A 17,007-nucleotide genomic window follows, 5' to 3' on the forward strand; every position below is an offset into this window, starting at 1 on the left:
CCCATCCCTTCTCTAGTGTAGGGTGTAGGCTTCTCTCACCCCTTCCCTTCTCTAGTGTAGGGTGTAGGCTTCTCTCACCCCATCCCTTCTCTAGTGTAGGGTGTAGGCTTCTCTCACCCCATCCCTTCTCTACTGTAGGGTGTAGGCTTCTCTCACCCCTTCCCTTCTCTAGTGTAGGGTGTAGGCTTCTCTCACCCCATCCCTTCTCTAGTGTAGGGTGTAGGCTTCTCTCACCCCATCCCTTCTCTACTGTAGGGTGTAGGCTTCTCTCACCCCTTCCCTTCTCTAGTGTAGGGTGTAGGCTTCTCTCACCCCTTCCCTTCTCTCACCCCATCCCTTCTCTAGTGTAGGGTGTAGGCTTCTCTCACCCCTTCCCTTCTCTAGTGTAGGGTGTAGGCTTCTCTCACCCCTTCCCTTCTCTAGTGTAGGGTGTAGGCTTCTCTCACCCTTTCTCTAGTGTAGGGTGTAGGCTTCTCTCACCCCTTCCCTTCTCTAGTGTAGGGTGTAGGCTTCTCTCACCCCATCCCTTCTCTAGTGTAGGGTGTAGGCTTCTCTCACCCTTTCTCTAGTGTAGGGTGTAGGCTTCTCTCACCCCTTCCCTTCTCTAGTGTAGGGTGTAGGCTTCTCTCACCCCTTCCCTTCTCTAGTGTAGGGTGTAGGCTTCTCTCACTCCTTCCCCATCCCTTCTCTAGTGTAGGGTGTAGGCTTCTCTCACTCCTTCCCCATCCCTTCTCTAGTGTAGGGTGTAGGCTTCTCTCACCCCTTCCCTTCTCTAGTGTAGGGTGTAGGCTTCTCTCACTCCTTCCCCTTCCCTTCTCTAGTGTAGGGTGTAGGCTTCTCTCACCCCATCCCTTCTCTAGTGTAGGGTGTAGGCTTCTCTCACCCCATCCCTTCTCTAGTGTAGGGTGTAGGCTTCTCTCACCCCATCCCTTCTCTAGTGTAGGGTGTAGGCTTCTCTCACCCCTTCCCTTCTCTACTGTAGGGTGTAGGCTTCTCTCACCCCTTCCCTTCTCTAGTGTAGGGTGTAGGCTTCTCTCACCCCATCCCTTCTCTAGTGTAGGGTGTAGGCTTCTCTCACCCCTTCCCTTCTCTAGTGTAGGGTGTAGGCTTCTCTCACCCTTTCTCTAGTGTAGGGTGTAGGCTTCTCTCACCCCTTCCCTTCTCTAGTGTAGGGTGTAGGCTTCTCTCACCCCTTCCCTTCTCTAGTGTAGGGTGTAGGCTTCTCTCACCCTTTCTCTAGTGTAGGGTGTAGGCTTCTCTCACCCCTTCCCTTCTCTAGTGTAGGGTGTAGGCTTCTCTCACCCCTTCCCTTCTCTAGGGTAGGGTGTAGGCTTCTCTCACCCCTTCCCTTCTCTAGTGTAGGGTGTAGGCTTCTCTCACCCCATCCCTTCTCTAGTGTAGGGTGTAGGCTTCTCTCACCCCTTCCCTTCTCTACTGTAGGGTGTAGGCTTCTCTCACCCCTTCCCTTCTCTAGTGTAGGGTGTAGGCTTCTCTCACCCTTTCTCTAGTGTAGGGTGTAGGCTTCTCTCACCCCTTCCCTTCTCTAGTGTAGGGTGTAGGCTTCTCTCACCCCTTCCCTTCTCTAGTGTAGGGTGTAGGCTTCTCTCACCCCTTCCCTTCTCTAGTGTAGGGTGTAGGCTTCTCTCACCCCATCCCTTCTCTAGTGTAGGGTGTAGGCTTCTCTCACCCCTTCCCTTCTCTACTGTAGGGTGTAGGCTTCTCTCACTCCTTCCCCTTCCCTTCTCTAGTGTAGGGTGTAGGCTTCTCTCACCCCATCCCTTCTCTAGTGTAGGGTGTAGGCTTCTCTCACTCCTTCCCCATCCCTTCTCTAGTGTAGGGTGTAGGCTTCTCTCACCCCTTCCCTTCTCTAGTGTAGGGTGTAGGCTTCTCTCACCCCATCCCTTCTCTAGTGTAGGGTGTAGGCTTCTCTCACCCCATCCCTTCTCTAGTGTAGGGTGTAGGCTTCTCTCACCCCTTCCCTTCTCTACTGTAGGGTGTAGGCTTCTCTCACCCCTTCCCTTCTCTAGTGTAGGGTGTAGGCTTCTCTCACCCCTTCCCTTCTCTAGTGTAGGGTGTAGGCTTCTCTCACCCCATCCCTTCTCTAGTGTAGGGTGTAGGCTTCTCTCACCCCATCCCTTCTCTACTGTAGGGTGTAGGCTTCTCTCACCCCTTCCCTTCTCTAGTGTAGGGTGTAGGCTTCTCTCACCCCATCCCTTCTCTAGTGTAGGGTGTAGGCTTCTCTCACCCCTTCCCTTCTCTAGTGTAGGGTGTAGGCTTCTCTCACCCCATCCCTTCTCTAGTGTAGGGTGTAGGCTTCTCTCACCCCATCCCTTCTCTACTGTAGGGTGTAGGCTTCTCTCACCCCTTCCCTTCTCTAGTGTAGGGTGTAGGCTTCTCTCACCCCATCCCTTCTCTAGTGTAGGGTGTAGGCTTCTCTCACCCCATCCCTTCTCTACTGTAGGGTGTAGGCTTCTCTCACCCCTTCCCTTCTCTAGTGTAGGGTGTAGGCTTCTCTCACCCCTTCCCTTCTCTCACCCCATCCCTTCTCTAGTGTAGGGTGTAGGCTTCTCTCACCCCTTCCCTTCTCTAGTGTAGGGTGTAGGCTTCTCTCACCCCTTCCCTTCTCTAGTGTAGGGTGTAGGCTTCTCTCACCCTTTCTCTAGTGTAGGGTGTAGGCTTCTCTCACCCCTTCCCTTCTCTAGTGTAGGGTGTAGGCTTCTCTCACCCCATCCCTTCTCTAGTGTAGGGTGTAGGCTTCTCTCACCCTTTCTCTAGTGTAGGGTGTAGGCTTCTCTCACCCCTTCCCTTCTCTAGTGTAGGGTGTAGGCTTCTCTCACCCCTTCCCTTCTCTAGTGTAGGGTGTAGGCTTCTCTCACTCCTTCCCCATCCCTTCTCTAGTGTAGGGTGTAGGCTTCTCTCACTCCTTCCCCATCCCTTCTCTAGTGTAGGGTGTAGGCTTCTCTCACCCCTTCCCTTCTCTAGTGTAGGGTGTAGGCTTCTCTCACTCCTTCCCCTTCCCTTCTCTAGTGTAGGGTGTAGGCTTCTCTCACCCCATCCCTTCTCTAGTGTAGGGTGTAGGCTTCTCTCACCCCATCCCTTCTCTAGTGTAGGGTGTAGGCTTCTCTCACCCCATCCCTTCTCTAGTGTAGGGTGTAGGCTTCTCTCACCCCTTCCCTTCTCTACTGTAGGGTGTAGGCTTCTCTCACCCCTTCCCTTCTCTAGTGTAGGGTGTAGGCTTCTCTCACCCCATCCCTTCTCTAGTGTAGGGTGTAGGCTTCTCTCACCCCTTCCCTTCTCTAGTGTAGGGTGTAGGCTTCTCTCACCCTTTCTCTAGTGTAGGGTGTAGGCTTCTCTCACCCCTTCCCTTCTCTAGTGTAGGGTGTAGGCTTCTCTCACCCCTTCCCTTCTCTAGTGTAGGGTGTAGGCTTCTCTCACCCTTTCTCTAGTGTAGGGTGTAGGCTTCTCTCACCCCTTCCCTTCTCTAGTGTAGGGTGTAGGCTTCTCTCACCCCTTCCCTTCTCTAGGGTAGGGTGTAGGCTTCTCTCACCCCTTCCCTTCTCTAGTGTAGGGTGTAGGCTTCTCTCACCCCATCCCTTCTCTAGTGTAGGGTGTAGGCTTCTCTCACCCCTTCCCTTCTCTACTGTAGGGTGTAGGCTTCTCTCACTCCTTCCCCTTCCCTTCTCTAGTGTAGGGTGTAGGCTTCTCTCACCCCATCCCTTCTCTAGTGTAGGGTGTAGGCTTCTCTCACTCCTTCCCCATCCCTTCTCTAGTGTAGGGTGTAGGCTTCTCTCACCCCTTCCCTTCTCTAGTGTAGGGTGTAGGCTTCTCTCACCCCATCCCTTCTCTAGTGTAGGGTGTAGGCTTCTCTCACCCCATCCCTTCTCTAGTGTAGAGTGTAGGCTTCTCTCACCCCTTCCCTTCTCTACTGTAGGGTGTAGGCTTCTCTCACCCCTTCCCTTCTCTAGTGTAGGGTGTAGGCTTCTCTCACCCCTTCCCTTCTCTAGTGTAGGGTGTAGGCTTCTCTCACCCCATCCCTTCTCTAGTGTAGGGTGTAGGCTTCTCTCACCCCATCCCTTCTCTACTGTAGGGTGTAGGCTTCTCTCACCCCTTCCCTTCTCTAGTGTAGGGTGTAGGCTTCTCTCACCCCATCCCTTCTCTAGTGTAGGGTGTAGGCTTCTCTCACCCCTTCCCTTCTCTACTGTAGGGTGTAGGCTTCTCTCACCCCTTCCCTTCTCTAGTGTAGGGTGTAGGCTTCTCTCACCCTTTCTCTAGTGTAGGGTGTAGGCTTCTCTCACCCCTTCCCTTCTCTAGTGTAGGGTGTAGGCTTCTCTCACCCCTTCCCTTCTCTAGTGTAGGGTGTAGGCTTCTCTCACCCCTTCCCTTCTCTAGTGTAGGGTGTAGGCTTCTCTCACCCCTTCCCTTCTCTAGTGTAGGGTGTAGGCTTCTCTCACCCTTTCTCTAGTGTAGGGTGTAGGCTTCTCTCACCCCTTCCCTTCTCTAGTGTAGGGTGTAGGCTTCTCTCACCCCTTCCCTTCTCTAGTGTAGGGTGTAGGCTTCTCTCACCCCATCCCTTTCTCTAGTGTAGGGTGTAGGCTTCTCTCACCCCTTCCCTTCTCTAGTGTAGGGTGTAGGCTTCTCTCACCCCATCCCTTCTCTAGTGTAGGGTGTAGGCTTCTCTCACCCCTTCCCTAGTGTAGGGTGTAGGCTTCTCTCACCCCTTCCCTTCTCTAGTGTAGGGTGTAGGCTTCTCTCACCCCATCCCTTCTCTAGTGTAGGGTGTAGGCTTCTCTCACCCCTTCCCTTCTCTAGTGTAGGGTGTAGGCTTCTCTCACCCCTTCCCTTCTCTAGTGTAGGGTGTAGGCTTCTCTCACCCCTTCCCTTCTCTAGTGTAGGGTGTAGGCTTCTCTCACCCCTTCCCTTCTCTAGTGTAGGGTGTAGGCTTCTCTCACCCCATCCCTTCTCTAGTGTAGGGTGTAGGCTTCTCTCACCCCATCCCTTCTCTAGTGTAGGGTGTAGGCTTCTCTCACCCCATCCCTTCTCTAGTGTAGGGTGTAGGCTTCTCTCACCCCTTCCCTTCTCTAGTGTAGGGTGTAGGCTTCTCTCACCCCTTCCCTTCTCTAGTGTAGGGTGTAGGCTTCTCTCACCCCTTCCCTTCTCTAGTGTAGGGTGTAGGCTTCTCTCACCCCTTCCCTTCTCTAGTGTAGGGTGTAGGCTTCTCTCACCCCTTCCCTTCTCTAGTGTAGGGTGTAGGCTTCTCTCACCCCTTCCCTTCTCTAGTGTAGGCTTCTCTCACCCCTTCCCTTCTCTAGTGTATGGTGTAGGCTTCTCTCACCCCTTCCCTTCTCTAGTGTAGGGTGTAGGCTTCTCTCACCCCTTCCCTTCTCTAGTGTAGGGTGTAGGCTTCTCTCACCCCATCCCTTCTCTAGTGTAGGGTGTAGACTTCTCTCACCCCTTCCCTTCTCTAGTGTAGGGTGTAGGCTTCTCTCACCCCTTCCCTTCTCTAGTGTAGGGTGTAGGCTTCTCTCACCCCTTCCCTTCTCTAGTGTAGGCTTCTCTCACCCCTTCCCTTCTCTAGTGTAGGGTGTAGGCTTCTCTCACCCCTTCCCTTCTCTAGTGTAGGGTGTAGGCTTCTCTCACCCCATCCCTTCTCTAGTGTAGGGTGTAGGCTTCTCTCACCCCACCCCTTCTCTAGTGTAGGGTGTAGGCTTCTCTCACCCCATCCCTTCTCTAGTGTAGGGTGTAGGCTTCTCTCACCCCTTCCCTTCTCTAGTGTAGGGTGTAGGATTCTCTCACCCCATCCCTTCTCTAGTGTAGGGTGTAGGCTTCTCTCACCCCTTCCCTTCTCCAGTGTAGGGTGTAGGCTTCTCTCACCCCATCCCTTCTCTAGTGTAGGGTGTAGGCTTCTCTCACCCCTTCCCTTCTCTAGTGTAGGGTGTAGGCTTCTCTCACCCCTTCCCTTCTCTAGTGTAGGTTGTAGTCTTCTATCACCCCTTCCCTTCTCTAGTGTAGGGTGTAGGCTTCTCTCACCCCTTCCCCATCCCTTCTCTAGTGTAGGGTGTAGGCTTCTCTCACCCCTTCCCCATCCCTAGGGTAGGGTGTAGGCTTCTCTCACCCCTTCCCCATCCCTAGTGTAGGCTTCTCTCACCCCTTCCCTTCTCTCACCCTTTCTCTAGTGTAGGGTGTAGGCTTCTCACCCCTTCCCCATCCCTAGTGTAGGCTTCTCTCACCCCTTCCCTTCTCTCACCCTTTCTCTAGTGTAGGGTGTAGGCTTCTCTCACCCCTTCCCTTGTGTAGGGTGTAGAGTGTAGGGTGTAGGCCTACTCAAGAGTATTACAACAAGTTTAGCAAAATATTCAATCAATCAAACAGAAAAAAACGACTCTCCTATAGTCCATGCACTTAATGCATTTTAGTAAACAACTGAAATCTAGATGATTAAACTAAGGTCAACAAATGTATTACCATGGAGACAAACACAGAGTTGTGAGGTTAGTTATAGCATGGTAACTCTATTTCCTTAGACAGCAAGCTACACCATACTAGGTAAAGTATAAAACAGTAGTGGCACGACTTCAATACAACAAGCAAAACATTTTTTTGCAAAAAAAAAAAATTGTTGACAAAACAGAAATCAGGGAAACGTAAAGAGTTCCTTCCCTAGTGAGGCCAGAAGCTCCATGCAACACCAGGAAGAACCAGAGCTACTATGATGGAAGAGAAGAGGTTAACGCCATTGTTGTCCAGGATAGGCTTCCCACATATCCGCTTAGTTGTCACAGACGCATAGTTAACAACCTTTCCGAGGCTTTCGTCGTAACCTGGGGAAGAAGGGACATCATACATGTGTAAGAGTGGAGCAGACATTTTTAATTAATTTTAAAATTCAAGAAAGACACTTCAAGAACCTGCTAATACATGGATATCAAACATCTATAAATATATATTTTTTTAAAAAGGGGTCAATTCAACATGAAAAAATAAAAATAAATGAATAACATATACAGTGCATTCAGAAATTATTCAGACCCCTTGACTTTTCCCACATTTTGTTACAGCCTTATTCTAAAATGTATTCAATGAAGAAGAAAACAACTCAATTTACACACAATATCCCATAACGACAAAGTGAAAACAGGTTTTTAGAATTTTTGCAAATGTATAAAAAAATAAACAAATACCTTATTTACATAAGTATACAGACCCTTTGCTTTGAGACTCGAAATTGAGCTCGGTTGCATCCTGTTTCCATTAATCAACCTTGACATGTTTCTACGACTTTATTGGAGTCCACCTGTGGTAAATTCAATTGATTGGACATGATTTGGAAAGGCACACACCTGTCTATATAAAGGTCCCACAGTTGACAATTCATGTCAGAGCAAAAACCAAGCCATGAGGTCGAAGGAATTGTCCGCAGCGCTCACAAGGTCATAGCCGTAGAGCTCAGAGACAAGATTGTGTCAAGGCACAGATCTGGGGAAGGGTACCAAAAACTGTCTGCAGCATTGAAGGTCACCAAGAGTTTGGAGTTTGCCAAAAGGCACTTAAAAGACTCTTAGACCATGAGAAACAAGATTCTCTGGTCTGATGAAACCAAGATTGAACTCTTTGGCTTGAATGCCAAGCGTTACGTCTGGAGGAAACCTGCCACCATCCCTACAGTGAAGGATGGTGGCGGCAGAATCATGATGTGGGGATGTTTTTCAGTGGCAGGGACTGGAAGACTAGTCAGGATCGAGGGAAAGATGAACGGAGTTAAGTACAGAGAGATCCTTGTTGAAAACCTGCTCCAGAGCACTCAGGACCTCAGACTGGGGCAAAGGTTCACCTTCCAACAGTACAACGACCCTAAGCACACAGCCAAGACAACGCAGGAGTGGCTTCGGGAAAAGTCTCTGAATGTCCTTTAGTGGCCTAGCCAGACCCCGGACTTGAACCTGATCGAACATCTCTGGAGACCTAAAAAATAGCTGTGCAGCGACACTCCCCATTCAACCTGGCAGAGCTTGAGAGGATCTGCAGAGAAGAATGAGAGAAACATTCCCAAATACAGGTGTGCCAAGCTTGTAGCGTCATACCCAAGAAGACTCGAGGCTGCAATCACTGCCAAAGGTGCTTCAAAGTACTGAATAAAGGGTCTGAATACTTATGTATTCAAATTTCTAAAAAACAGTTTTTGCTTTGTCATTATGGGGCATTGAGCGACTTTTTGTTTTAAATGTAAAAATTAGAATAAGGTTGTAACATAAAATGTGGAAAAAGTCAAGGGGTCTGAATGCACTGTATATCTTCAGGGGTCTGAATGCACTGTATATCTTCAGGGGTCTGAATGCACTGTTATATCTTCAGGGGTCTGAATGCACTGTATATCTTCAGGGGTCTGAATGCACTGTATATCTTCAGGGGTCTGAATGCACCGCATATATATTCAGGGGTCTGAATGCACTGTATATATTCAGGGGTCTGAATGCACTGTTATATCTTCAGGGGTCTGAATGCACTGTATATATTCAGGGGTCTGAATGCACTGTATATATTAATCTATATCTTGAGTTAGCTATGTATACTTTTCCCTGATGATAACGTGAATATCTGATCCCTGATGATAACATTAACTAATCCCTGATGATAATATTAACTAATCCCTGATGATAACATTAACTAATCCCTGATGATAACATAACTAATCCCTGATGATAACATAACTAATCCCTGATAATAACTAATCCCTGATAATAACACATTAATAACTAATCCCTGATAATAACATAACTAATCCCTGATAATAACACATGAATAACTCATCGTTGACAGACCCACCTGAGTACTGCCAGTGTGCTCCCAGGACAGAGTCCAACATGGACCCAATTAGGCCAGCCATGGCTCCATAGACTATGATTGGCCACTGGGGATCAGCCAGGTGAAGGTCACGGACCAATAGGATCTGAGAGATATAGTAAGCCACGCCCACTGCCAGGCCCCCCAGGAAGCTAGCCAGTAGACCCACTGGGGTCACTCCTCCATTGGTCCCTGTGAAAAGAAGAGTTGAACAGTTAACACCCTTTACAACATGTTTCACTAGTCTCATGGGGAGGAGCATTGTTAGGAACAGGATGCAGAAAGACTACACTATTTACAGTAAGTGATGACTGTATCTACTTTGAAACTGTGTCAAAGTCTGTCTCAGAGGCTAGCACTCAACACAAAACACTGCCGCCCAACGTGGGGCTCGAACCCACGACCCTGAGATTAAGAGTCTCATGCTCTACCGACTGAGCTAGCCGGGCCTCAGGGAAAACTGGAATTCCCCCGCACATAGGCATGTCAAAATGAACCCCGCCCCTTCCTAGTTTTCACATCACCTGCCACAGTCAGTTACTGTCAGGCTCTTCTTACGCAACACTGTGAATAGTTGTTAGTAGAGACGCACTGTCAATAGATAGACATTATTTACATTACATTTCAATTAACTGCCTCCAACCCTGTCCCCTTTCACATTTCACCCAGTCTTTGATCCTCTTACTCAATGTGTAAAGTTGTTGACTGAACAGTCAGTCAACAGATTATTGACTTTCTTTCCAACCAAGCCTCTCGTGTCTGACTAACTGGTGTCCCTGTATATAGCCTCCTTATTGTTCTTTAAGGTTACTTTTTATTTTATTTTTTATTTATTGAGTTAAATATATTCTTAACTCTATTTCTTGAACTGCATTGTTGGTTAAGACCTTGTCAGTAAGCATTTGAATGTACCTGTTGTATTCGGAGCATGTGACGAATAAAATTTGATTTGATCACAGGGTGTGAACCAACCCTGCCTCTTGGACTTCACCAGTCCTCTATTTCATCACCCAAGTACTTATCCCTCGGGTGATGAAGCTACACAGTCAACAAATACTGGTCATTTATGTTGCATGTGTATTAACCACTATACCCCTAAGGCTGGTTTCCCAGACACCCATTAAGTCCTAGTCTAAAAAGCATGCCCATTTGATATTGTTCGTAGTGCTTTTCAGTCGAGGACTATAATCTGTGTCTAGGAAACTGGCCCCAAGCCTCTGAGGATCAATGGTATCCAAAACAAAAGGTCAGCGCCCAACGTGGGGCTCGAACCCACGACCCTGAGATTAAGAGTCTCATGCTCTACCGACTGAGCTAGCCGGGCTTGCATCACTATATGACACCACCCACATACAGACCTCACAGGGTCTGAACCAACCCTGCCCACTGACTGACCTCACAGGGCGTGAACCAACCCTGCCTCTTGGATTTCACCAGTCCTCTATTTCATCACCCTAGTACTTATCCCTCGGGTGATGAAGCTACACAGTCAACAAATACTGGTCATTTATGTTGCATGTGTATTAACCACTATACATCTATGGCTGGTTTCCCAGATACCCATTAAGTCCTAGTCTAAAAAACATGTCCATTTGATATTGTTCATAGGTAGTGCTTTTCAGTCGAGGACTATAATCTGTATCCAGGAAACTGGCCCCAAGCCTCTGAGGATCAATGGTATCCCAATCAAAAGGTCAGCGCCCAACGTGGGGCTCGAACCCACGACCCTGAGATTAAGAGTCTCATGCTCTACCGACTGAGCTAGCCGGGCTTGGAGACACAATCCACAACATCCCAAAATAACACAACTGTCAGACCAGGTTGGTAAATAACACACCAGACCAACATGTAATAACTGTCAGACCAGGTTGGTAAATAACACACCAGACCAACATGTAATAACTGTCAGACCAGGTCGGTAAATAACACACCAACATGTAATAACTCTCAGAGCAGGTTGGTAAATGACTAGTCTAAAGACAGTAACAACTCTCAAACATAATTACCTTCTTTCTACATACAGTCTGCAACTCAAATGGCACCCTATTCCCTATATAGTGTACTACTTTTGACCAGGGTATTTGTGCCATCTGGACTCAGTGTGGGGCTGAAAGCCATGGTCTAAAAGGTCTCATGATCCCCCCTGTAGAGACAGAGCCTGCCAGACGTAGCCTGAATATGCATAAATCCTTTAACTTCCTGTTAACAAGCCTCATGGCAGCATGACATGACCTCTGATCCTGTCCTATACCCTGAACTTTCACCTGTGATAGGGCAAAGCACAATTACAGAGCATAATAACACCATTATAAACATTAGTTTAGTTATTACTCGTTACTTATATACAAGTGCCTTCAAAAAGATTTCAGACCCCTCAGTTTTTTCCACATTTTGTTACGTTACAGCGTTATTCTAAAATGGATTAAATAAAAAATCCTCAGCAATCTACTCACAACACCCCATAATGACAAAGTGAAAACAGGTATGTAGAAATTGTTCCAAATGTATTAAAAATAAACCCTTGACAGAGTAGGTGAGTCAACTTTTGACTGGTACTGTGTATCATAATATATATGTATGTATGTATATACACAAATAAAATTTGATTTGCTCACACATTTATCAGAAGAAAGGATTTCAAATCAAAAGGTCAGCGCCCAACGTGGGGCTCGAACCCACGACCCTGAGATTAAGAGTCTCATGCTCTACCGACTGAGCTAGCCGGGCTTGCATCACTATATAACACCCCCCACATACAGCCCTCACAGGGTCTGAACCAACCCTGCCCACTGACAGACCTCACAGGGCGTGACCCAACCCTGCCCATTGACAGACCTCACAGGGCGTGACCCAACCCTGCCCACTGACAGACCTCACAGGGCGTGACCCAACCCTGCCCATTGACAGACCTTACAGGGTCTGAACCAACCCTGCCCATTGACAGACCTCACAGGGTCTGAACCAACCCTGCCTACTGACAGAGCTCACAGGGCGTGAACCAACCCTGCCTCGTGGATTTTACCAGTCCTCTATTTCATCACCCTAGTACTTATCCCTCGGGTGATGAAGCTACACAGCCAACAACTACTGGTCATTTATGTAGCATGTGTATTAACCACTATACCCCTAAGGCTGGTTTCCCAGACACCCATTAAGTCCTAGTCTAAAAAGCATGCCCATTTGATATTGTTCATAGGTAGTGCTTTTCAGTCGAGGACTATAATCTGTGTCCAGGAAACTGTCCCTGAGCCTCTGAGGATCAATGGTATCCAAAACAAAAGGTCATCGCCCAACGTGGGGCTCGAACCCACGACCCTGAGATTAAGAGTCTCATGCTCTACCGACTGAGCTAGCCGGGCTTGGAGATACAACCCACAACATCCCAAAATAACACAACTGTCAGACCAGGTTGGTAAATAACACACCAACATGTAATAACTGTCAGACCAGGTTGGTAATTAACACACCAACCCAACATGTAATAACTGTCAGACCAGGTTGGTAAATAACACACCAACATGTAATAACTGTCAGACCAGGTTGGGAAATAACACACCAACATGTAATAACTGTTAGATCAGGTTGGTAAATAACACACCAGCCCAACATGTAATAACTGTCAGACCAGGTTGGTAAATAACACACCAGCCCAACATGTAATAACTGTCAGACCAGGTTGGTAAATAACACACCAGCCCAACATGTAATAACTGTCAGACCAGGTTGGTAAATAACACACCAGCCCAACATGTAATAACTGTCAGACCAGGTTGGTAAATAACACACCAGCCCAACATGTAATAACTGTCAGACCAGGTTGGTAAATAACACACCAACATGTAATAACTGTCAGACCAGGTTGGTAAATAACACACCAGCCCAACATGTAATAACTGTCAGACCAGGTTGGTAAATAACACACCAACATGTAATAACTGTCAGACCAGGTTGGTAAATAACACACCAACATGTAATAACTGTTAGACCAGGTTGGTAAATAACACACCAACATGTAATAACTGTCAGACCAGGTTGGTAAATAACACACCAACATGTAATAACTGTCAGACCAGGTTGGTAAATAACACACCAACATGTAATAACTGTCAGACCAGGTTGGTAAATAACACACCAACATGTAATAACTGTCAGACCAGGTTGGTAAATAACACACCAACATGTAATAACTGTCAGACCAGGTTGGTAAATAACACACCAGCCCAACATGTAATAACTGTTAGACCAGGTTGGTAAATAACACACCAACATGTAATAACTGTCAGACCAGGTTGGTAAATAACACACCAACATGTAATAACTGTCAGACCAGGTTGGTAAATAACACACCAACATGTAATAACTGTTAGACCAGGTTGGTAAATAACACACCAGCCCAACATGTAATAACTGTCAGACCAGGTTGGTAAATAACACACCAGCCCAACATGTAATAACTGTCAGACCAGGTTGGTAAATAACACACCAGCCCAACATGTAATAACTGTCAGACCAGGTTGGTAAATAACACACCAGCCCAACATGTAATAACTGTTAGACCAGGTTGGTAAATAACACACCAACATGTAATAACTGTCAGACCAGGTTGGTAAATAACACACCAACATGTAATAACTGTCAGACCAGGTTGGTAAATAACACACCAACATGTAATAACTGTTAGACCAGGTTGGTAAATAACACACCAGCCCAACATGTAATAACTGTCAGACCAGGTTGGTAAATAACACACCAACATGTAATAACTGTCAGACCAGGTTGGTAAATAACACACCAACATGTAATAACTGTCAGACCAGGTTGGTAAATAACACACCAACATGTAATAACTGTTAGACCAGGTTGGTAAATAACACACCAACATGTAATAACTGTCAGACCAGGTTGGTAAATAACACACCAACATGTAATAACTGTCAGACCAGGTTGGTAAATAACACACCAGCCCAACATGTAATAACTGTCAGACCAGGTTGGTAAATAACACACCAACATGTAATAACTGTCAGACCAGGTTGGTAAATAACACACCAACATGTAATAACTGTTAGACCAGGTTGGTAAATAACACACCAGCCCAACATGTAATAACTGTCAGACCAGGTTGGTAAATAACACACCAGCCCAACATGTAATAACTGTTAGACCAGGTTGGTAAATAACACACCAGCCCAACATGTAATAACTGTCAGACCAGGTTGGTAAATAACACACCAGCCCAACATGTAATAACTGTTAGACCAGGTTGGTAAATAACACACCAGCCCAACATGTAATAACTGTTAGACCAGGTTGGTAAATAACACACCAGCCCAACATGTAATAACTGTCAGACCAGGTTGGTAAATAACACACCAGCCCAACATGTAATAACTGTTAGACCAGGTTGGTAAATAACACACCAGCCCAACATGTAATAACTGTCAGACCAGGTTGGTAAATGACACACCAGCCCAACATGTAATAACTGTCAGACCAGGTTGGTAAATAACACACCAACATGTAATAACTGTCAGACCAGGTTGGTAAATAACACACCAACATGTAATAACTGTTAGACCAGGTTGGTAAATGACACACCAGCCCAACATGTATTTACTGTCAGACCAGGTTGGTAAATAACACACCAACATGTAATAACTGTTAGACCAGGTTGGTAATAACACACCAGCCCAACATGTAATAACTGTCAGACCAGGTTGGTAAATAACACACCAACATGTAATAACTGTCAGACCAGGTTGGTAAATAACACACCAGCCCAACATGAAATAACTGTTAGATCAGGTTGGTAAATAACACACCAGCCCAACATGTAATAACTGTTAGACCAGGTTGGTAAATAACACACCAGCCCAACATGAAATAACTGTTAGACCAGGTTGGTAAATAACACACCAACATGTAATAACTGTCAGACCAGGTTGGTAAATAACACACCAACATGTAATAACTGTCAGACCAGGTTGGTAAATAACACACCAACATGTAATAACTGTCAGACCAGGTTGGTAAATAACACACCAGCCCAACATGTAATAACTGTCAGACCAGGTTGGTAAATAACACACCAGCCCAACATGTAATAACTGTCAGACCAGGTTGGTAAATAACACACCAGCCCAACATGTAATAACTGTCAGACCAGATTGGTAAATAACACACCAGCCCAACATGTAATAACTGTCAGACCAGATTGGTAAATAACACACCAGCCCAACATGTAATAACTGTTAGACCAGGTTGGTAAATAACACACCAGCCCAACATGTAATAACTGTTAGACCAGGTTGGTAAATAACACACCAGCCCAACATGTAATAACTGTTAGACCAGGTTAGTAAATAACACACCAGCCCAACATGTAATAACTGTCAGATCAGGTTGGTAAATAACACACCAACATGTAATAACTGTCAGATCAGGTTGGTAAATAACACACCAACATGTAATAACTGTCAGACCAGGTTGGTAAATAACACACCAACATGTAATAACTGTCAGATCAGGTTGGTAAATAACACATCAGCCCAACATGTAATAACTGTCAGACCAGATTGGTAAATAACACACCAGCCCAACATGTAATAACTGTCAGACCAGGTTGGTAAATAACACACCAGCCCAACATGTAATAACTGTTAGACCAGGTTGGTAAATAACACACCAACATGTAATAACTGTCAGACCAGATTGGTAAATAACACACCAGCCCAACATGTAATAACTGTCAGACCAGGTTGGTAAATAACACACCAGCCCAACATGTAATAACTGTTAGACCAGGTTGGTAAATAACACACCAACATGTAATAACTGTCAGACCAGGTTGGTAAATAACACACCAACATGTAATAACTGTCAGACCAGGTTGGTAAATAACACACCAACATGTAATAACTGTCAGACCAGGTTGGTAAATAACACACCAGCCCAACATGTAATAACTGTTAGACCAGGTTGGTAAATAACACACCAACATGTAATAACTGTCAGACCAGGTTGGTAAATAACACACCAACATGTAATAACTGTCAGACCAGGTTGGTAAATAACACACCAACATGTAATAACTGTCAGACCAGGTTGGTAAATAACACACCAGCCCAACATGTAATAACTGTTAGACCAGGTTGGTAAATAACACACCAACATGTAATAACTGTCAGACCAGGTTGGTAAATAACACACCAACATGTAATAACTGTCAGACCAGGTTGGTAAATAACACACCAACATGTAATAACTGTTAGACCAGGTTGGTAAATAACACACCAGCCCAACATGTAATAACTGTCAGACCAGGTTGGTAAATAACACACCAGCCCAACATGTAATAACTGTCAGACCAGGTTGGTAAATAACACACCAACATGTAATAACTGTCAGACCAGGTTGGTAAATAACACACCAACATGTAATAACTGTTAGACCAGGTTGGTAAATAACACACCAGCCCAACATGTAATAACTGTCAGACCAGGTTGGTAAATAACACACCAGCCCAACATGTAATAACTGTTAGACCAGGTTGGTAAATAACACACCAGCCCAACATGTAATAACTGTTAGACCAGGTTGGTAAATAACACACCAGCCCAACATGTAATAACTGTTAGACCAGGTTGGTAAATAACACACCAACATGTAATAACTGTCAGACCAGGTTGGTAAATAACACACCAGCCCAACATGTAATAACTGTCAGACCAGGTTGGTAAATAACACACCAACATGTAATAACTGTCAGACCAGGTTGGTAAATAACACACCAACATGTAATAACTGTTAGACCAGGTTGGTAAATGACACACCAGCCCAACATGTAATAACTGTCAGACCAGGTTGGTAAATAACACACCAACATGTAATAACTGTTAGACCAGGCTGGTAAATAACACACCAACATGTAATAACTGTCAGACCAGGTTGGTAAATAACACACCAGCCCAACATGTATTTACTGTCAGACCAGGTTGGTAAATAACACACCAACATGTAATAACTGTTAGACCAGGTTGGTAATAACACACCAGCCCAACATGTAATAACTGTCAGACCAGGTTGGTAAATAACACACCAACATGTAATAACTGTCAGACCAGGTTGGTAAATAACACACCAGCCCAACATGAAATAACTGTTAGATCA

At 45.9% G+C, this 17,007-nt stretch overlaps 1 protein-coding gene and 5 non-coding genes across 7 annotated transcripts in view; all 6 read right to left on the minus strand.

Moving 5' to 3' along the window:
* Positions 1-6,385: 6,385 nt before the first annotated feature.
* LOC139533587 (transmembrane protein 19-like) overlaps positions 6,386-17,007 on the minus strand; it is a 28,827-nt gene continuing 18,205 nt past the window's right edge. For both annotated transcript variants that reach the window (XM_071331736.1, XM_071331735.1), the window contains exons 7-8: positions 8,821-9,030; positions 6,386-6,818 (exon numbers count right to left, since the gene is read on the minus strand). In XM_071331736.1, coding sequence (XP_071187837.1) covers positions 6,658-6,818; positions 8,821-9,030 — 371 coding nt within the window. In that variant the 3' untranslated portion in view covers positions 6,386-6,657. The remainder of the gene's footprint in view (positions 6,819-8,820; positions 9,031-17,007) is intronic.
* On the minus strand, positions 9,215-9,287 carry trnak-cuu (transfer RNA lysine (anticodon CUU)). Its single transcript has one exon. It is a non-coding gene; the product is annotated as a tRNA-Lys (tRNA).
* Positions 10,090-10,162, minus strand: trnak-cuu (transfer RNA lysine (anticodon CUU)). The gene has a single exon. It is a non-coding gene; the product is annotated as a tRNA-Lys (tRNA).
* trnak-cuu (transfer RNA lysine (anticodon CUU)) lies at positions 10,537-10,609 on the minus strand. Its single transcript has one exon. It is a non-coding gene; the product is annotated as a tRNA-Lys (tRNA).
* Positions 11,493-11,565, minus strand: trnak-cuu (transfer RNA lysine (anticodon CUU)). The gene has a single exon. It is a non-coding gene; the product is annotated as a tRNA-Lys (tRNA).
* Positions 12,125-12,197, minus strand: trnak-cuu (transfer RNA lysine (anticodon CUU)). Its single transcript has one exon. It is a non-coding gene; the product is annotated as a tRNA-Lys (tRNA).

Source organism: Salvelinus alpinus, chromosome 11 (genome assembly GCF_045679555.1).
Source record: "Salvelinus alpinus chromosome 11, SLU_Salpinus.1, whole genome shotgun sequence".
Taxonomy (NCBI): Eukaryota; Metazoa; Chordata; class Actinopteri; order Salmoniformes; family Salmonidae; genus Salvelinus; species Salvelinus alpinus.